Source organism: Stigmatopora argus, chromosome 22 (genome assembly GCF_051989625.1).
Source record: "Stigmatopora argus isolate UIUO_Sarg chromosome 22, RoL_Sarg_1.0, whole genome shotgun sequence".
Classification (NCBI taxonomy): Eukaryota; Metazoa; Chordata; class Actinopteri; order Syngnathiformes; family Syngnathidae; genus Stigmatopora; species Stigmatopora argus.
In genome coordinates this window covers 5222501-5244703 of record NC_135408.1, presented here as the reverse complement: position 1 = coordinate 5244703, position 22203 = coordinate 5222501, and the positions used below count along the sequence as shown (strand labels likewise).

The following is a 22203-nucleotide window of genomic DNA, read 5'->3' as shown; positions in this document are numbered from 1 at the left end:
TCGATGAAAACAAAACAACACAGTGACATTTTTCATCGTTGGTGGAGAGTGCCTACCATATCAAAAGTCCAGGAATTAATCAGCAGCTCAACTCGCCTTCGTGCACCAATGAAAACAGCTCTCGTCAATAAACAATCACTGCGCCTTAATCGCCGACCCCAACGAGCGAAGAAAAGAGACTGGTTGAGATTGCAAATTTTAGCTGGGTCTTCTCACTTGCAAATAATTGCCAGTTCGGCCCATTTTCTCAGTGCCGATCGATTGCCGTTTTCCCCCACGATCGCCCTTGGACTGTATACGTGAGAAAAAGGAGTTCAAATTGACTTTGCCTGTCTTCGAGTTTGCTGGCGTATATAAAAAAAAGTGTCAATAACACCCAAGCCAGACGTTTAACTGGAGTCCGTCATGGACCATCGTTCAACGTGAGCGTCTTTTAATGAAAATGTCGGGTTTCGGCAAGAGGCCTCCCCTTGGGAAGACTGTGGCGGGATTCGTCAACAATCACGTTGAAGATGTGTCGACAACAAGACCCCCGGGCCGAAAAAAAGTTACTTTTCCATCTCGGTGTAATTACCCGCACTTGACATTTTGACGCTGTTGATAAAATCTGATTCTAATGATTTAATGGATGAAACAAAAATCCTCTCACACTTCCGTTGCTGCCGGTTTGTTTCTTGTTCCATGCAATTACGACAAAGATTTTGGGATTAAAAGGTGACCTTGTTGAAATTTTCACTTGTTCTGTCGCGCATGTGTAGGAGATTTCGAACCCAATAAAGGTTATCAAGGTTAACGTAATCAAACTTTTAAACTAAATTTAAAAAAACAAGATTTTTGGTTAAATATCTTTGTCACTTGCACGAAGTTCGTATTATTTTTACAAAAATTTAAGCCTTCTTATCTAAACTGCCTTTAACCATTGCCCCAACTTTTTGAAAAACAAGCTACAAAAGTTGACATTTTATTTCGATTGAACCCAGGTACAAACATTTTAATAATTCAACTGCCACCCCGAAAAAAAAAGTAACAACCTTGTTGGCTGTTTTTTTTCCGCTCCACATTTATTAATATGGAACAGCCATTGACCACGATCAATAATGTATCGGCCCACACGGATCAACGGTGAGAAACTGCTACATGGCGAAGAAGAAGCAAAAAAAAAAAAAAGAGGTCACAGAAGATAAATGAACCGCGGGTGTGATGTGATGAAGAGCAAACGTCAGGCAAAAATAGAATAATGAAGTGAAGATCGGCGGAGCGCAACCTCTTCGTCATCGGCCGTGAGATGCGTTGCCTCCTCTGCGGGTTACGTAGAGGACAAAAGCGCAAAACTTATTGAATTCTCTTTAGCGATACTCCTAACACATTACTGGAATTTAAGAGGGCACACTGGGAATAATTGCCTGGGGATTTTTAAAAACAGGTTTTCCGGATGCGTTTATGAATCCGAGTATTCAAGCGTAACACCGGAAGCTTTACTCGTAAAGGCTACTCGAGCGTGAAAGGGGGGGAAAAAAAGAATACAATGTCTTTTACGAGACCTTATCATAAAAAAAGAATAGGGTTTGTCGGTACTAGCTAAGTGGAGCATTTAAGTATTATCAGCTTTAATGCAACGTTGTTGTTAGTCTAGGAAAAGGATCCTGGACAAGAAAATTACAAGCAAAGCTAATGTTAGGTTGCACCTGAAATGTTACTTCTAATTGACTGCCATTGACAGTCAATGAGTTCATTTATGTTCTCATATAGAGGACAAAAATTAGGACAACGATTGAAAGCCTCACAAATACAAACATTTCGGAAAGATATCTAAGATGGCGGGCGGCCCAGTGGACGATTGGTTAGTGCCTTGGCCGAGGGGTTAGTGCGTCGGCTTCACAGTTCTGCGATTGAGGGTTCGATCCCAGGTGGGTTCTCAATCTGTGGACTTTACATGCTCTCCCCGGGTTTGCGTGGGTTTTCTCCAAGTACTCTGGTTTCCTCCCACATCCCCAAAACATACATGCTTAGGCCGTTGGACAGTGTAAATTGCTCCTAGGTATCCTTGTGCCCTGCGATTGGCTGCTCACTAATTCAAGGTGTACCCTGCTTTGTGCCCATAGTTAGACGGGATCGGTACACGATCGATTGGTCGCCAGTCTTTTGGTCGCCGATCTTTTGGTCGCCGGTGTTTTGGTTGCCCGGAAGGTAAGTGATAATTACCATTTAAATTGTTGCTCAAATTCCCTAAATACAAACTGTGAATTACTATTTAGTCATATTTAAATGCCCTAGTAATTATTAGGCTAAAGAAAAGCTCCAAATGTCCCGGACTTTTATTGTTTTTTGTTGGAGAACTTGTTAAGACCCTGACTGACGTAGCTTCTTAAAGGGACAACGCATGTACATACAAACTCTTCGACACTCACACGTCGGCTCAGTGAAACTGCTCATGGCCATTGTTGGCTTTTATTGATGCGTAGACCGTGTTGTTTTACCTTGTTTTGTCGCCGGTCTTTTGGTCGCCCGTTGTCGCGGTCAGGGCGACCAAAAGACCGGCGACCAAAAGACCGGCGACCAAAAGTCCGGCGACCAATCGACCGCACACGGATGGGATTGGCTCCAGCACTCACCGTGAACCTTGTGAGGATTTGCGGTTCAGAAAATGAATGAATCTAAAATGGCTTCCAGACTACATAATCTGCGAATGCGAGAGAAGACAAAGTATTAAAGGAGACCGCTATATTAGTTAATCTTCACACTAAAATTAACGTAACTAAACAAATACCAAGAACAGTCTGTTGCTGCAAATTAGAGCAAATTGGATTTGCAATTCGCAAATGTTGGTCGGATCAGGAGCTGGTAAATGGGGTTGGACGCCATCCCACATCATGTTGTTGTTAATGGTATTTTCAATTATTTGCCTTTTGCTTTCTGAGAAGCTACAGTACTGCTATTAATGATTCATTTAAAAAATGGACAACAGTGACTGGAATCCACACTGAAAATGTCTTTCGGGAAATGTTTTGACATCTCAAGTGTTCTTTTCTAACTAAACAAATTTAAAGAGAGAATTTTACCACTAACTTGCCAAAAATACAGCCATATAACAAAACAATGAAATAATCAGCTTTATGTTTTAGATTTTTCTTAAACTACTGTTTCTGGATTGACATCAGATCCACAAGGACTGGGAATGATCGCTACTAGGCTCCCTGTTTAAATATGTGCTGACATCGATTGCCGTCAGGATTGCATTGATAAAACATTCATGAAAACAGAGTCCTATTAGCAAAATGAGTTTCCATATCAAATGATAAGGCAAAACAGCCATTCTTCTCGAGTGTTTGTCCCTGCACATGTTCGATGTCAAAGGCAGGTGTCGCGGCACCTTCACGCCTTGTCGTCTAAATAATGGATGAGGCAAGCTCGCCCCAGAAGCTGTTGACATGATTACTGCTCTCCGACAAGCACTCACGTTGGGAGCCTTTGTCATGTCACCTATCAATTCACCTCCTAAAGAATAGCACAACAAAACCCCAAAACAAAAATGCTGGTGCTACAGAATTATTGCCAGGGCTGAACTGATTCTTTTCAATATTTTGCTTTGCTCATATACAGTAAGATAAAAGGAGCAATGTTGTAAAAGTTAACAGACCCCCTCCAAATAATCGCGATGTTACATTTTGCGGAGTGGTATACAACTTCGAAAAAATATCTTTGGGTTATAAGTTTATAAAAATAAATGTGTAAAAAAAATTTAGGTTATTTTGGGGGAAAAAAAGTTTCAGGATGTAATATTACATCAACGACACAAAATTGTAATGTTAGAATAAATTAGGGATGTCCCCGATCCGAACAAGTCATCGGAAATCAGGCCCATGTACGTAATTTTCAGAAGATCGGAACCCGCTAAAAAGACCGGGTTTAAGTATTAAGTACGGGACGCGTGGGATAGATTCCATACACAGTGGCAGTGTGATTGTGAGTGCGAATGCTTGTCTCTCTCTATGTATGATCTATGGGGGACTTTTTGCACTGGTGAATCGTAATATAACATAAACAAATTTAAATGAACTTGGATAACGATGCAGACACTCAAAAATAAGTTTAATCTAACCTTACACTAAACTTAATTCTTATTTTGTTTTACATTTTTAGACCTTTCTTCTCCCGGCCAGGTTGGCTCTGTTTGCCCCGCCTCCACCCTGAGTTTCAGATGCAACCTATCGATGGTTTTCTTTTGTATTCCCTTCAAAATATTCCGAAAATGATGCACACAAATGTCCTCACAATAGGATAACGCACGACCACTTGCCAACGAGAAGTAATATATACTCCTCGTACTAGCGATCGCTACGCCATTCGCGCTGAGTAACAGGAAAAAACACTGAAAAAAAATGAAACGCTCCGCCCAGTGCTCGTAGATATCTGTTATAGACAAAAGAGATGCGGCAAAAAAGACTGTCTTGGCCACCTGGCTTTCTTGAATCTCGAAATTTGTATCTCGAGATAATTATTTGCTCGAAATTTTACTCTTATCTCGAATTGCCGTATGTTGGGGTGCTCGTATGTCGAGGTAGCACTGTACGACATTTTACCAGAATAAGTGCCAGTTACTTTTGTCGTGACGCTTCAAAATTATTCTTGTGAATTTACATTGAAATAAAATGCGACGTAACAATGATCAGTTCATTTTGTAGAAAAGTTCTAATATTATGAGATAAAATGTTAGACTAAATACTGTTTTTGGATGCAACATGGACTCACCCTTGCTTGACTGATTTGTTCTTGTTCACATCAATGGTGGTGATGGAATGCTTGGCACCAGACACAACCTCCCAATCTACCCTCCACTGGGCATTCTTCGACGTGGTCTGTATCAGGTTCACGCCTTTCTTTGCTTTCACCCTGCGGGGGAGGAAGGTAGAGTTTACCACGGGATATGATTTACGTTGGGGGTCAGAGGTTGCCAGCCCTCCTGAGCGGGGCCAAAGCAATTCCGCAGATGAATCAATGAGGGAGATGAATGAAAGGAGAAATAAACGAGTGCGGAAAAAGCCGCGACCGCACTCGGGTCAGCGGGTGTTGCAGAGAGTTTTGTACGCCGTTAAATGGAGGATAGCAGTCTATGTACTGAGAATGATTGCTGTCAGCCCGCATGGTTGGAATGAATTGGAAACCCATTGCCGAAAATGGGCCTTGAATGACTTCCACGATCTTTTGTACTGCTTATTTAGTGTCTCAGGATGCTTGGTGCCTAGCCTACCTAATGGTCAATCGCAGGGTCAATAATAAAAAATAAATTTGAAGCTTTTTAGATACACAAGAACAAACTTTCTACATATTTGAAGTCATTTGCCCCTGTTTTTTTGCACCCAAAATAAAGCAAAAATGTGTTCACTTGTAATTTTAGTCAGGAAAATTTATTCATTCATGTCCATTTATGAGAATTAAGTTAGAATAATAAAAATTCGATATTATTTTTCAAAAAGAATGAAATATTAATTTTGTACATCCAAGAGAATATCCCATTTTAGTATTTGGCAGAACCAAAGAAAAATCGATAAATATTTAAGAGATAACTGCAAATGGCTGGCAATCAATTCATGGTGTACCACGCCTACTTCCCGTAGTTGGCTGTCATAAACTTCAGCACCCCTGCGATCCTCGGGAGGATAAATGATTTGTAAAATGAATGAAAATATTGGTAATTTTTAATTTTTTGGTTAAAAATGCATTTTGTTGAAAAAAATAGTATTTTGAAATGAAACAAAAAAATGTATTTTTGAAATACAAAACTACCATTGCAGATGACACTGTGTTCTTTTGAAAAATTAAAATCAAATCAACAAAGTATAGCAGAAGCATTTGTCACAGGTTGCAGGGATTGAAACATTGTTTCTCGTTGTTGCTCCTCTCATTAGAGACGACGCTTGCGGATTAGCTGACAAGTAATGGGGAGATGAAACGGAAATATGTAACGCTTAACAAATCATCTTCTGTTTGATGTCATCTTAGAAAAAAACAAAAGGGAGATGCTAAACAAGGTGACCCAGTTGCTACTTGATTAATAAACACAAATACTTGAACTGTCATCCCATTTAGTAGAATATAAGAACTAATCCCATCACTGCTGTTACCTTCGCCTAACTTAATCTTCTGAAGACCATGTCATATTCTGTACCTCATTTACTATAGATTGTAATTCCCCCCCTCCCGACAATGACGTGTTGGTTTTTCTAAACTAGAGCGAAACAGCGGGACCCTGCAGGAGGGGTGTATGCGATTTGACTCCCTGTTGGAGACCGTTTACGCTGATTAATGAGAATGACTTCAGAATGATGGAAAACATAAAGCAGCAGTGTTGTTCACACACTTGAAATGTAGACGTATGTGCATTGTAACAACTTGAAATTTATATATTGTTGTTGATTTTTGAAATCGCCCCAAAAAGAGACAGCTACATTTTTGGAAATGTCCAAAAGTTATGATGTTTTCAATATTGCTTAAATTACAAGGATAATACCAGCAGAATCAATTACAATAGACATTGTTAAAGCTAGTTACGAATGCTTCTACATACGAAAATGTCAGGTTACAAAACCCAAGCTGGGTGGCAGGGGCACAAGAAGACGGACCACCATGCACACTCACACACACCCCCAAACCTAGGGGCAATTTAGAGTGTCCAATCAGCCTACCATGCATGTTTTTGGAATGTGGGAGGAAACCAGAGTGCCTGGAGGAAACCCACACAGCCCCAGGGAGAACACGCAAATTCCACACAGGTGGACGTGACCTGGATTTGAACCCAGGATCCCAGAGCTGTGAGACCGACACACTAACCACTCGCATCACCAGGCCGCCCAGTACTGCTCGACTAAAAATCCAAATTACGAAACAAACTGAAACCAATTAATTTCGTTACCACTGTATGTTTTTCATGTATACAAACAGAGGTTTTCAATTTTAAAAAGGTTTAAATTTTGATTCTTATTTTTACTTAACTATCTGATCTGAGTTCATTCATTCATTTTCTGGACCACTTATCCTCTAAAGGGTCACGTGGGTGCTGGAGCCTATCCCAGCTGACATTTGGGTCCCGAGGCGGGGGATACCCTGATTCGGTGGCCAGCCAATCGCAGGGCACGAGATGGAAAACCATTCACACTCATACCTATGACTAATTTAGATTCTCCAAACAGCCTACCATGCATGACCGACCTGGATTTGAATCCAAGGGCCCAGAACTGTGAAGCCAACACGCTAACCGCTCAGCCGTAGAGTCACAAGTTGATAAAAAATAATTTAAAACTAAAACTTGGAGGAAAATGTTATATTTGTATTAGGAGTGTTTTTAGAGCTGAACAATTAATTGAATTTTATTTGTGATCAACTGACAAAACTAAACCTGATTTGAAACATGAATTCAAACCCCTTCTACACCAGTTGTCAGACAACCGTGTGCCGGACCGGACAACGGGCGACCAAAAGACCGGCGACCAAAAGACCGGCTACCAAAATACCGGCGACAAAACAAGGTAAAACAACACGGTCTATGCATCAATAAAAGCCAACAATGGCCATGAGCAGTTTCACTGGGCCTAAGTGTGAGTGTATAAGAGTTTGTATGTACATGCGTTGTCCCTTTAAGAAGCTACGCAGGGTTTAAATTTTGATTCTTATTTTTACCTAACTATCTGTCCTCTCAGAGGACAAGTTCTCTAACAAAACACAATAAAAGTCCGGGAAATTTGGAGCTTTTCTTTAGCCTAATAATTAATAGGGCATTAAGTATGACTAAATAGCAATTCGCAGTTTGTATTTAGGGAATTTGAGCAACGATTAAAATGGTAATCATCAATAACCTTCCGGGCGACCAAAAGACCGGCGACCAATCGACCGTGTACCCAGACAACCACTTAGGGGAGAGCGCATGGCTGGTTTCATCCACAAAATGATAACGCTATCTCGTTGATAACAACATTTGACTGTCCTTCCACGATACCTTTCTCCTTCTTATCGCAGACTCCTTGAACTGTAACTTTTCGAGCCTTCCATTTTTTCTATCTATACTCCCCAGTCCCTCTGGGTGGTGAGCTCACATAGTGCGATTCGAATTTCACGCGAGTAATAATAAGATCCACTAAATCCACAAACGAGGCTCCTTTTTCCCGATTCTCTCTGTAAGATAGAAATGTGAGTGGCCAGACTATGAAGTCATGCTTTTAACTCCCCGAGGACACTTGATGCGACACCACAGTCGGTAACGACGAGTGCCGAGCATGAGTTTTAACAACTGTTGAACATCTTTCGTGTTTGATGCGGCTCAGATGGAATCTCCGACGGTGGCAAATTGACTACCACAGGCACAGTGCAGCTATTTACCCTTTTATCTTTTTAGCAAAGTGCAAGCATTTTCCCTCCAGGGAAGACATTCCCACTGGGTAGTGTTGTATGTGTGTGTGTCGGGAAGGGAGGAGGGGGGGTCAGAGGACCCCGGAGCTACCAAATGTCACATCTGCGGGATAAAGACGAAACACTTCCGTCATTGTTGCCAATTAATCTCCGAGTGTTAAATATAGCCTCCTCCCCTTGGGGACTACTGGGAAGGAGTAATTATACCGAGTCGTTAGGAAAGGTCACATTAGATGAGCCATGATGAGCGCAATGATGAGCAGCATGAGGGCGGAATTGAGGGAGACTTTACCTGCCGGTTATCCTCGCTTCGTTTTTTGGGGGGGACCCTGATAATTTGTGGATGAACACAAACATACACATTTTTGGGGGATTGTCAAAAATTTTGAGAGAGGAAGAAAAACAGATTAGGTTAAAAAAAACTATCTTCATTTTGTTTGAATATTTTTTTCATTTCAAGGAAATGGAGAATTATTGTTATTGGTTATTTGGATTATATATTTGTCTATAATTTCTCCATCCGGTGGTGGCAAATGTGAACTCCCTCATGAGGGTGAATAAAGCATTATTCTATTCTTTTTTTTTTTATTTTTGCCAAAGAAAATCAGATTTTATATCAGAAAAGGGTTCGCATAAAATAGAAATTTGAATTTTGGAGATAAATGTTTTTCCCATTTTAGAAAAATCCAATTAAATGGGCAAAAAATGTATTTTCTGCCCAAAATAAATGTAAATTTCTCAAGAAAAATCATCAATTTTTAAAAAAAGTTGAATTTTTAGGGATTTCTTTTAGATTTAATTTTAAGTAAAACAAACAAAAAAACTCAAATGCAAATTGGATATTGCTAAATGTTTTTAAAGGAAATGAAACCCGATAAAAAGTAGTAACTTATCTCAAAGAGTTTTGTAATTTTTCCTTTAAAAAAATAAAACCAATTATAATATTTAATACAATATACAAAAATACTTTATTTTTCATCCATTTTACAATGACTATTTATTTAAGATGTGTTTTTTAACAGAAATGAAGTGCAAATCTCCTTTTCTGAACCACTTTATCCTCAAAGTGGAAGAGTTATTTATATACGTACATATTGTTGAGATGTAAAAAAAAGTAGTTAGCTGGGATAGGCTCCAGCACCCCCACGACCCTTGTGAGAACAAGCGGTGCAGACATTAATTTTTTTTTAACGTTTTGGATGGCGTTGCTGTGGTAGCACCAAAATATTCCCTCAGTGACTTCCTCAATCGCCGTTTCTATATCAAAGCGCAAAAAAACGCAGTGTTCCACCCAAGCAAAAAGTAAAACAAAACGACAAATGCCAACGTGCACTTAGTGTGAATTATACATATCCTGCCTGGACCAAATTTGTCGTGTTGGCGGTGGCGCAAAGTGTCCCGCCAAGGGAACTAATGGAGCTTCTTCCTTTAGGGGATGGATGGGAGAGAAAAAAAAATAGACCCCAGTTGTCCAATTTTAGCAGTTGTCTTCCGCTAATGCGAAAAGTGCTCAGTGGCCATTTAAGTGCTGACATCTTGCTTGCTTGTTTACTTGGACTGCAGTCACCATCCATCAGGCACAGTGGCCACCGCTTGCGAGACTTCTCTTTGCTTAAGACTAAAAATATAATTCTTGCAACATTTAGTAAAATAGGTTCTCCGGGAAAAACAAGTACCAGGAGTAAAGTTGTTGTTGTTGCTGTTGTGCGGATTCATTTTTTTTCTGAAAGGTTCTTTCAAAAAGTCATTTTAAAACCTTTTAGGGAACTCATGGGATGCCATTGACGGCACTAAACGTTCAGTGAATGGCAGAGGATGAGTGTTCACATCTAGGGGTCAAGTCATTTTTAGATGAGAAGCTAGCATTTTGTGGTTTTATTTTTTTACTGAAGTGCTTGGGTTTTGTTCAAATTAAGATTTTTTTTAATATTAAACAGAAGTTTGCTATTTACTGGTCACATTTTTTTAAATTATTACAGTGGTTCCTCGACCTACGATCAGCTCTACCTACGACATGCTCGAGGTACGATGAAAATTTCGATCGAATAATTCGCCCTAGATACGATCAAAATTTCGAGATGCGACCAAGCCAGGTGGCCATGACATGTGAGGTTGTTTATCATTGTAGTGCACTGTCTTTTTTTGCCGCATCTCTTTCGTGTATAACAGATATCTTCGAGCACTGAACGATTGAACATACGATCTCAGTCCCGGAACGGATTAAGATCGTATGTCGAGGTAGCACTGTATTCCATTTTTGCTGGCTTCTTATGTATCTCAGTTTTAAAATGCACAATGTTGACATTCAATAAACTTGCAAAGTTGAAAATGATCATTATGAAAAATAAAATATTTGATTTGATCGCAATTTGGCATAACATGGTGGCTCCGAATGCCAGAACATAGAGAGTCACATGCATATGACCAAGCAGGCATTATTTTTTATATTAGCCAAAAGCTTAAGGGTTAACCCTTAATGAATGTCCTGCTATTAATGTACATCAATTAGATAGTGGCTAGACGTAGAGTAGTTGTCAACACATTTATTTCCAGTTAAACAGAAATTTTGGAACGCAAATATCTCCTCTAAGGTATTTGGGCGCCAACATTGGGTGATCTGCCAGTCTGTGTGTAACTGAAAAAGGAATTTCTTGTGCATTTCCAGCATACTTGGCCGAAAAAAAAGAAAAAAAAAAGATTCTCATTCTCATCTTTAGACCTGCTTTTCAATTACGTTGTAGATAAACATTTAATGAGCTCTTTCTGCGATACTAAAGCCGAATAGCTGGTAGCTAGATGCTAACGTAACAGTGCATATCGCCACTCCATCAACAGATGGACTCCTAGATGCTGAAAGTCTTTCGCCAAAAATGTTCGTTAAACTCCAAATATCGCATCTTCTGAGGCGTTTAAGGACCCACTGTAAAAGTTCAGACCGTCAGACTGTGATTCCAACCGTTTGTCGCAGAAATCTAATCAATCCCAACCCAACATTTCTGTGACAGGCGACAAGTAGACGCAGTAAAATAATCATTAGCAGACGAGTGCCATCTGCCCTGACGCTGCTACCGCTTCGAGTACTTTAAGGAGCTTTGGGCAAGCTTCGTGCTTGCCGTACATCTGTTGTTCCATTTTTAAGTCTTTTATATAGATGGATTCACTTTTCATTAGGGATCGTAGTGAGCATTAATGTTGCACGTGCCATTTGTGGCGGTCTATAAACAAACATCTCACGTCGCGATCTTCCGTTGACGCGGTGGCCGTCTCGGACAGCTCGTTTTTTTTTACAGTTCGGGAAAAGCTGTTCCAATTGGTCAGAGTAGTTTTAATTGAGCCGCGGGCCGTTGTCTTTTTTTGTTTGTTTGTTTTGCTTTGGGTTTGTCTGAATTAAAAGGCATTGTACTAATTCCATTTTATTTTCACTTGGATGGATTTAGAGCAAAGTTGTTTGTTCAGCTTTGTAAACACTTGAAAAAAAAATTCCGCAGGGTTTTTACATTGACATTTACATTCTGTATGCCGGTGAGCGTTTGTGATATTTCATTGATTTTTCCCCCAATAGTGCGCCATCTGACATATTCACTGGAAATTAATCTGCTGTGGTTGTTTGGTAAAAGGGCAGCGAGATAAAAAAAAAAAGATGGAGTAGTTGTGTTACTCTTTGGAATATTACTACATGTTTTTGTTATTTTTTAAATTAAGGTTCAAGTATAAATTTCACACATACTAAGATGTACTATTTTTAAATTGTTCAGCATCCTAAATCGAGAGGCTTGAATGAAAAGCCAGCGAATAACAGCTGTTAAAAAAAGAAAAGGAAAAAACAAACAAGAAGAGGTGAAGAAACCATAAGCCATGGAAACTGTTACCAGGCAACCCAAGGTAGGCTGAACAAATTGAGCCCCTGCCGGCCCGCACCGAAGTCTTGCGAGCGAACCACTACACCATCGGGTAGCTGGTTGTGAATATGTTAAATTAAATTTTGATATAAAAAAATATTAAAATAATGACACTGCTTATCCCCACACCCTGACTAGTAACTAAACCAGCAATGTATACAAACTTTTAAGCAAATAGCATTCAGGTCACTTGGTAACCATCGTTTTCGCACATTTCCACATTTTTGCACAATGTTCATGTTGATGCCCACAAGCTTTACAATGTACTGCTTTTATGTTTTTGTTTATGTCCCTAATTGACGTGAGAGTTACAGCTGAGTTCTCCCGGGCCCACGTGGGTTTTCTCCGTGTACTCCGGTTTCGTCCCACATTCCAAAAACATGCATGGTAGGCTAAATGGACTCTCTAAATTGTGCGATGCGATTGATTGACTAGCCACAGATTCAGAGTGTCTCCCACCTCCGGCCTGAAGTAGGCTGGTATAGGCTCCAGCACCCCACGCGACCCTTGTGAGGGTAAGCGGTTCAGAATATGAATGAATGAGTTACGGCTGACTGCCCAGCCCTGGGAGAAAGACTCATTTGTTACTGTTGGTCGTAGCGTTTGCCGTCCTTTCTAAGCCCGCTTTTCACTAGAATTGCCGTTCAAGTTAAGTGATCATTTTGTCAAAGCAAAGGAAGCCTATTTTTCCTTTTTTTTGGCAAAGCTTCCTCCAGTAACGTTTAAATACAATGGCGCCGCATGCACATTTTTCTCTCACAGAGTCATTTACGGTAATCGGAGTTGGCAGCTCATAAAAGGAACCCAGCGGAAAAGTAGACGGGGAATTTGTCCGTCTGTTTGCATTGTGGGAATTACAGTTGACGCTAAATATGGTGCAAAAATGTCACAGGAGAAGCTACAGTAATATTGAGTGTGGAAAATGATGCTACTGCGAGGAATGTTGAATATCTACTGTTTTATGTCACAATCTCCAATCTTTCGGCAGTGTTTTTTTTTTCAGTTTAGGTCATCGGAGTGCATCAAGGGTCAACACCCTGCCCATACTTCTTTGAGTTTTATACATTTTTTTAATCCTCGTGTCTGGATTACTGTCAAGGAATCATTTTGAAAGTCTACTTAAAGACTAGAAGATGCAATTTCTAGAGAAAATACCATTGTAGAGTTTTGGCCACTCCCTATTCAATTTCTGGCCATTTTGGGTCACTTCGCTGTTAGCTTGTTGGCTGCAATTGATGGCAGTAGATGTTCAATTCATTCTGACTGGGAGGGGGGGGGAAATAAATATTCATTAGTGCCCCTTCCTGTCAAAACGGATTGGACGTCTAGTGCCATCAATGGTGGGCAATGAATTAACTGGTCATTTCCTTGTTTAATTTAGGATACCTACAGCAATTTATGTGCCACTTTCTGTACATTTTGGCCCTTTTCCCAGTCACTTCCCTTTGCTATCATGTCATTTGTTCCCCTTGGAATTGGAAATAATTTGGGATGTTTTTTGTCAAATTTTGGTGGCACCATTTTGGCAATAAAACGTATAAAACTACAAAATGAACTGATCTTTGTCTGTTATAATACTCAGTCAATATTTTTTTAAAGGCGTTGTTGTGTTCAATAAGCTGAATTGCTTGTTTTTGACAAATTTGCATTTCATCCGCGAATGGAATAAATGTTTAATCTTTCCGGATGTTCTGAACTTCTGTTCCTATGATTTACCGCAGTGTGTAGATGGTGTTATAAGAGGGAGAAAAAGTTATTTTTTGTGCTCAAATTGGATGCCCTCAGCTGTGCCATCATTAGCTTTGCATGGCGAAGCGCTGTGGGCAATTTCTTTGTGATTTGTCAAATTCAATTTTGCCGTGTGTGTGTGCATGTGTGTGTTAGTGTGTGTGTGTGTGTGTGTGTGTGAGTGCGCCAGTATGTCTTTTCTTACAGTTGAGGTTGTGAGTGTCCCCGGAGAAAGCTCGTTTTACCCGAAGCGCTCCAATTTGAAAGAGGAGGTCCTCTGGGGAGCAAGCGCATGTGAAAAAGCGGAGTGCATCAGGAGTCAATGTCCCGCCCACGCGACTTTGAATTACAACCGCACTTCTCCTGATAGTTCTCGTGTCCACTGATGTTAGGTGAGGGATTGAGGAGTTATGATTGAAGCCTATGAGACAACGGATTTGTACAACTAGGATATAAACACAGATATTTACATTTTCCCATTTGTCGACTGGCTTTATTTTTTGTCTCACAGCCTATATTAATTTTAAAAGAAACCTTTGAAAAATTTGAATAAATTGGATTGTTTATTGGCAAAAATATTTGAGTAATTTTGGGATTTTTAAAAAATAAAGAAGAAATGTCACAATACATTAAAATTAAATATTGATAAGAAATTCATTGCAAATAATGATGATTAAAGTAACATAGATCTACTTTTAGTTGAAAATTTCATGTACCTATCAAATATGAATAATTTTAATTTACTTTGTAATTCATTCACAAAAATGTTATTTAAAAAATAACAAATGTAAATTACCAAAATACATTATGCATTATTTCATTAATATATAATAATTATATATATATATATATATATATATATATATATATATATATATAACATAATTATTGAACAGTAGCATCTTAATCTTTTATTTATTGTATTTCTAAAAATATATTATAAACATACATTTTCGAGCACCTTCTCAATGTATATATAGTTTACTATACTACATAAATTCTTAATTGTGAAAATAGATTTGAAAAGTAATACATACATGCAATACATGAATATATAATCCACCAATTCAGGATGGCTGGGATAGGATCCAACTACCCCCGTGACCCATGTGACGATAAGCGGTACAGACAATGAACGAATATATATACTATTACAATATACTTAAACCTTATTTATTCTACTGAAAAAGTTAGTACGCTTTTGATGACTTTTGACTTTGACCTTTTTTCTTACATCACGTGGTTTTGTGCACTTTGGAGAAAACACCTTGAGTGTATTCTGTCCTCTCTGTTTCCAACTATACAGCGTAGTAATCACTGCTGTCGTGTCATGCTTGGACGACCGCTCCAATTGTCGCGTAAACGTAGCTTTGAAGCATGAGTCAGTGCAGCGGACCGAAAGCCGACTGCCGCCTGCTCAACCCTGCTCCTATTGTTGTTGTTATTATTACAACTACGAGATGAGGTTTCAGGGAGGCTGCTTGTTGTTTTTGGTTTTTACTCCTACATCCGACCTCTGTCTCGCTTGCCCCTTCTGCACATCTGAACCCGACTGGCCTGATCAAATAAATTGGACGCCAGCGACTTCCTTGAGAGTCTGGATAATTGACGTTTGAGAGCGAGCTTTCCACACGAGTTGAGGGACCAGAGGGGGTGAAAGACATTAATTGTCATATAAAACCATTCAAATCCCCATGGCGTAACAACTGCGCTGAAGGTGCGCTAATCCGGCCGAGCGGCTTACTTAATTGGCACCGCGATTTGTCGGCTTTGCGTGTGGGTTTGCGCTCAATGCTAGGCTAACTATAGCTAAATCCTTAACACCAGGTGGACACACAGATGCTGGCTGAACAACATCAACCATACGATGTTGTTTCTTATCTAGGAAGTAAAAAATAATCATTCATTCGTCCATGCCGCGCATCCTCGTAAGTGTTGCAGGAGGTTGCTGGAGCCAACCCAGCCCACTTTGTGCAATAGGCAGACTACACCCTAGACTGGTCGCCAGTCAGCTGTAGGCCACAAAGGGAGACAGACGACCATTCGCACTCACAATCATACCACCACCAGCGGGATTCGAACAGTATCATTTTCAATTGCCAATGACGACATCCAACTTGACACCTAATTCATTTTGACTCGGAGGATCGACAGGCAATCTTACGACCGGTGCCAGGCCCCCTTTTCAAATTGGATTGGACAACTATAGCTGTGAATGGCAGTGAACCATGCTCACTCACTGGCACCCTTCCCAGATTAAAGGGATTTGATGTCTATCACTGTCACTGCTAGTTAATGAGTGAATATTTCTTTCAGTGTTGCACCAATGTCATTTTTTGCTACCGATTCCGAAGCGGCATCGGTCTATACTAACTGACAACTTTCTTTGCTCATAATACGAAGTTAATAAATTCTGATGAAGCCGATTGCGAATGAATTGCCTTGCTTGGTCAGATGCTGCTTCACTCATTAGCTGCCAGTGACAACTATAGATATTCAATCTATTTAAAGTGGAAAAGTTGACCATCATTTCAATTCAAGGCAGAAGAATGCCAAGACCTTTCATCCCTTCTGCCCACATGGCCGTCCTGAGACCATTATGATAGGGGCGCTCGCATCAAAGTCAAAGCATAGACATTAAAATTAGGTCAAAAGTATCTTGTTTCTCAACTGATTTTTAAAAGATTATTTGATCAATGCATCAATTGGACTATTTTCAAATACTCAGAGCGAGGCAAAAATGTATGAGGCAGTTGATCAAATTTTGGCTACTTTTGAAAAAAAATCATCTTGGCTGAGAGGTTGTAATTTGGGCAGTTTTTTTTTATTGAACTTGGCAGGTTTCACAATGCAATTGGGCTGGAGACTGTTTTTCCCGATCTGGCAACCATGAAAACAGATGCCATCAAAATTCAATTGTACATTTTCACCATTGGTGACAGGAGAGTGGTGCGTTGACATGATTTCTACTGTGGGAGAATGTTCACGGTTTAAACCCCCCAAAACACCATCTCTGTACACAGTGTATTATTGTTTTTTATTTCCTGTTAAAATATTTTTCGATAAAAAAATAATGGCCCTTTTCTCCTTAAAAAAAGATATTACTTGGATGACTGTAATATAAAAAGTAATGCTTCTAACCGTCAAATCATGTGCTCGCTTTTTCAGTGTATAGAAGTATTCAGTCTAATGGATGTGTTTGGAAAACACATAAATAAATGAAACTTATATTCCGAATGGATTCATGCTGGAAAGCATGCAAAGCCATGATTCGCCGTTTGACATTCCTCTGGGGTGCATTAGGGTATAAGCGAAAGGATTGGACTACTTTGCTCAACAAGCTTGACTCTGGAAAATCTAGGAAAACGAACTAAATTAAAAATGCTCTTGTTTGTCAAACAAGAAGGATTGGAGTCAAATTGCGGGGCTTCACAAGTGTTATTTACATCGCCGAGACGTTTGGCTGGTGACGGTAATGAAGCGCAAGGAGTGCATTTCCATTTCACCTCCAGCGGTGGGGGTTAATTTGTCCATCACTTCACTAAGAGAAATAAAACAAATGTGTTTAGTGGCTAGAGGGGGATTTCCTTTTCCAGTGCAAGGTTCAGAAGTTGTTGTAGCAGCGATAAGAAATGAACAGACATTTGATGTCAGGGACAATTGCTTTAAACAAAACAAGGCAGGAGAAGTGAGTGTTGCTGATAAAATTTTGCACATCTGTCCCTCCGTTAGGGCATTGCTATTTCAGTCTTTAGAGATGCCATCTTTTACAGGGAGCGTAAAAGTGACTATTATATATGGAGGGCAGGCCTTGTGCCCTCATTCGGTATTGTTGTGTTCTATGCAGAACACGGGAAAAAGTTGAGGCATTTTTAATCTGGTAAGGAATTAATGAACCAGTAAAAATAACGAGTGGACAATGAGACCCAATTTCGTGTTTGTATATTCTTCTACCTAGAAAATGCATTTTCTTTAAGCTATAGCATGCTGTAAAATTCAATTTGGTTTGCAGGCCACATTTATGCCAATTAGATCTCATGTGGACCTGTTGATTTTTGCCAAAAGGATGAACTTTCTAGCCGCCATTGACGGTGTTAGACCATCCACAGCCAATTTAAGTGAATTGGACATCTATCGTTGACAATGAGTACATTTTAGGTGACTTCCATGTCATTTTAGGATACTTACAGTTCCATTCCTGTAAATTTGGGATAATTTCCTATTGATTTTGGGGGAATCCCCAGATTCATTGGTCGCTTTCTACTGATTATTGGGCATTTCCATGTTAATAATTCCTGTTTGTTTTGTGGCAGTTTAAGGTTCCTTGTTAACCTAAAGATGGCGCTGTTTTGAATGCGGGGGAAATAATGAATGGGAACGCGGAGAGAAAATTGTGCACCCACTCGATCACACAACTAACAAAATTCTTATATGGCACCCATTTCAGAAAATATACGTATTTAAGTCATTCTGTATGCAGAGTATGGATGAGCTACAAAGTGCCTGTTAGGCAGAACAACTCCATTTGACAGACCTGCTATAAACATAGCAAAATTCCTATAAATAAAGGCAGGTAATAATCCAACTGGCAACTGGTCATAGTAACCGCAATGGTGGGAGTCACTGCTTATCTACTTATCAATCATCAACCAAGATCTGCCTTCAAATTCTCTTTTCCTGCAAGACACTTTGCACTCAATTTCGTCGCCAACGGTCTAATGGCTGCTTGTCCAGTTATTTTGAGAGCACAGTGACATCACCCCCTGATGGAGTACACTACCTAGCAAAGTGTCATTTCTTCAGTGTTGTCCCTTGAAAACATCCAATGAAATATTTACATACATGTGAGTGGTGTACTCACTTTTGTGAGGCTGTGCCCGTAAAGCGTGTGGATATTAACGGCGACAGCAACAGCCAGGACATCCTGAGAATGCGCGAGCAACGAGTCGGAAGAACACCCGATGTCAAAGTCAACGCAAGAACGGCTCTTTCGGAACTTTTGCGGCCGGCGCCGCAACATTTATCTCTCACATGATATCTTTATTCAGCAGGTACGCAAATATTGTTCCCCCTTGGTCCTTACATATGCCACAAAAATGAGTCACTCACTCTGTCACGTGACCACTTAAGGTGTTTCTGATGGCCTCGATAGTAAGACGCGCATGCCTGCCGCCCCTGGTGTTTTCACGCATCGGAGGGTTTCCTCTAGAGAGAGAGGATGTGCAAAGGGGAACGACGGTGATGCATCGCTTCGGTTTCTGGTGCTGAAAGGTTAAGGCTGTTTTTAGTATGTGCAGCATACATGTCAACACATTGACATCAACATGAACGCTTCAAAACGCATGTCCCATATTAGGAATTAATGAGACCACTTAACTTATTCACCTCAATTGATGGCGATGGACGTCCATGTCATTTGAACTTAGAGGACTGGCAGTAAATGATGTTTTATCGTGCCTTTGACGCCGTTAGATGTCCGATCTAATGATGTATAATCCATTTTGGAGCAATTTCAGAACAGTTTATAGTACTTTGTTTGGTTGGGGGTCTGACCAAAACTCTAGTGCGACTTAAAGGTTCCGAGCCTCCCTTTGTTAAAAGCCTCGGTATTTAGCGTCTTGTTCTCCATTCTACTAGTGTCACTTTGACATGTTTGTCCTGGGTTTCAGATCAAATGAAAAAAATGCCCTCCCGAAAATACGACTTCTACTCCAATGCGACTTACATAATTTTTTTTTCCCACTTTCACTGTGCATTGTTTGGCTGGGGTGATTTATAGTCCGAAAAATACGGCATACATACACACACTAAAACTACCAACTAAAAGAATAGAATGTTTCATCTTTTGTTTCTTCTTTAGCAACTATAAAATGGTGACGATTTTGTCAGAATGCATCTGTTAATTCTGGAAATGTGGATTCTCAAATAGGGCTGGAATTCAGTGCCATCTGTTTGTAGTCACACATTATTTTAAGCTTGAAATTCAAAGTGAACCAGCATCAGAGACTTCTCCACCTTTTCCCATTTAGAAAAGGTAGTTAACTGACAAATACACTCCTCACTGAATGAGATAATCCTTAAAAAAAATCATTAAATGTCAAAGCCAACCACAAAATCAGAGATGTGATCGAGTGTTCTTCTTTAGCTCCTGTCCATTATACATAATAATAATTCTAAATGTAAATGCTTAATCAATGCTTCCCCTTCCAGTTGAAATGGAGTGGACTTGGACTTGGATTGGACTTTCACCGACGATGACAGCAAATGAGTTTAATGAGGTAGTTGACGCCATTTGAATTCAAGTTTGGATTCTGATTGACAAGATTTCTCCTCAGCCAAAATAAGACTTCGATCGAAAGATCATCCAAACAACTCAGAAATTACTCACTCCGGTCTTAAGGTACCATTGTAGTACTTACATTTACCCGACTTCCTACTCCATAGCATTTACCAGCGTACTTAACTAAGCTATGCCCAGGAGCGCGACTTCTACGCTTACAAAAACGATATGCAGCCAAACATTCTTCTGTCTCTCGCTACAAATTCAATTTGCAGCTTGAGCAGGAAACAATAATTACTCTTAGCGTATGGACATGTAGCAACTCCCTTAAAGCAAATAAAGTGCTAATATTATCAACATATGCAGTCAAACAGCTTGCCACGCTTGCGCTTGTTGCCTAGTAACACAAAAATTGTTAAATGCTGATCTAGCCTGGAGGGACTTTTAAGATTATTTTTGTCATTATAATTGAAAAAGGGAATGCAAGTCAGGATTTGGGGAAAAACGACCGATGTGGCGTTACCAGGGTAACTGAGAGCGTCTGCCATTGCCACAAGTTACAGCGCTACTTGGATATATTGTATTAATAATAAGAGAACAATATACATGTATTACATGGACAATGTGCTCATCTTTGGTAGAAATTATGTTAAAACCTAAATAAAATATCACCAATTACATTTGATCATATAACACATTCATATTATAACTCATAATCTCGAAACACAAATAAACCTGTGAAAAAATGTTTGAATAATGTTTTCAGCTTATATGTGATTAAAAATGTATTCATGACTGAGAAATACCAAAATGTAGTTTTTATATTTGAGTAAATACAAGTAAATAGTATAGGGAATCAATAAAAAATATTATATTAAGTCAAAAAATAAGGTGTATTTTCAAAACTATTAAATTTAAAAAAGAATCCTAGTCTCACAATGGTTAATAAGCCTTTAAAAAAGCTAAATTATCAGAAAAAAGTATGAAAATAAAACAAATACGTATATATCTTATTATGAAATAATAGTTATTTCCGTTTTTATTTTGGTTAAAAATATTCTAAGAGCAAAATAATTCATTACATTTGTATGTATTCATGAATTGGATAACAATTAATTGAAGCTGAAACTAATGAACTTTTAAAAACGGAATTAACCCATGAATTTAATTTGATTATAATTGGAATAACTAAAATGTTTCTCATTTCCAACACCAACAAGAAAGTATTTCAAAACGATGAAAATAAACAAACAGTGTTCTAATTCGGTCAATAAAAAAATCGGCAATGATTATGATTATAGTTTCCCAAAGAAAAAGCTAAAGTTTGAACGTCTTTTGTTAATCAAACAAACCAAATCAATCTGCTTTGATGAAAGACGACCAAAATTACCGTTGAAGAGCTGAAATCATTATTAATCAAACAGCTATTAATGAGTCAATTCATTGCTGCACCTCTAATAGTAATAATTGAATTCAAGAACATTTGGAAAAAATAGACTACAAATTGTAGAGCCTGCTCCCAAACATCAGCTCCTTCTAAACAACTGTTTTGCATACGGACTATTTTTCTCATCAAAATGATTTCCTACCATAATATAAATGACACACTTTGATCCAGAAATCTGGATCTAGGGGGATTAAAGGGTGGATGCAAATAGAATTAGGCTTGCAGCTTTCTAAGGCAAAAGCAGGTTGCGCATGGTGAATGACATCGTCGTTTGGATCCTGGGGAGCGGTTCTGGCTGTTTTTGCTTTTCTTCGGCATTGCCAACGGGGGAATCGTGACATAAGAGTGCTTCCCTGGAGGGATTTAACAACAAGTGACATTGTTCAGCACTGACTTTGCAACGCAGGTGAATTTTTATGATAATTTCCTTGCAAAAGTAGGACAATTTG

At 39.3% G+C, this 22203-nt stretch overlaps 1 protein-coding gene across 3 annotated transcripts in view; it reads right to left on the bottom strand.

Moving 5' to 3' along the window:
* Positions 1 to 22203, bottom strand: part of tmem132e (transmembrane protein 132E) — a 198056-nt gene that overhangs the window by 31584 nt on the left and 144269 nt on the right. For all 3 annotated transcript variants that reach the window (XM_077592688.1, XM_077592689.1, XM_077592687.1), the window contains one exon: positions 4750 to 4890. In XM_077592688.1, the coding sequence (XP_077448814.1) occupies positions 4750 to 4890 (141 nt within the window). The remainder of the gene's footprint in view (positions 1 to 4749; positions 4891 to 22203) is intronic.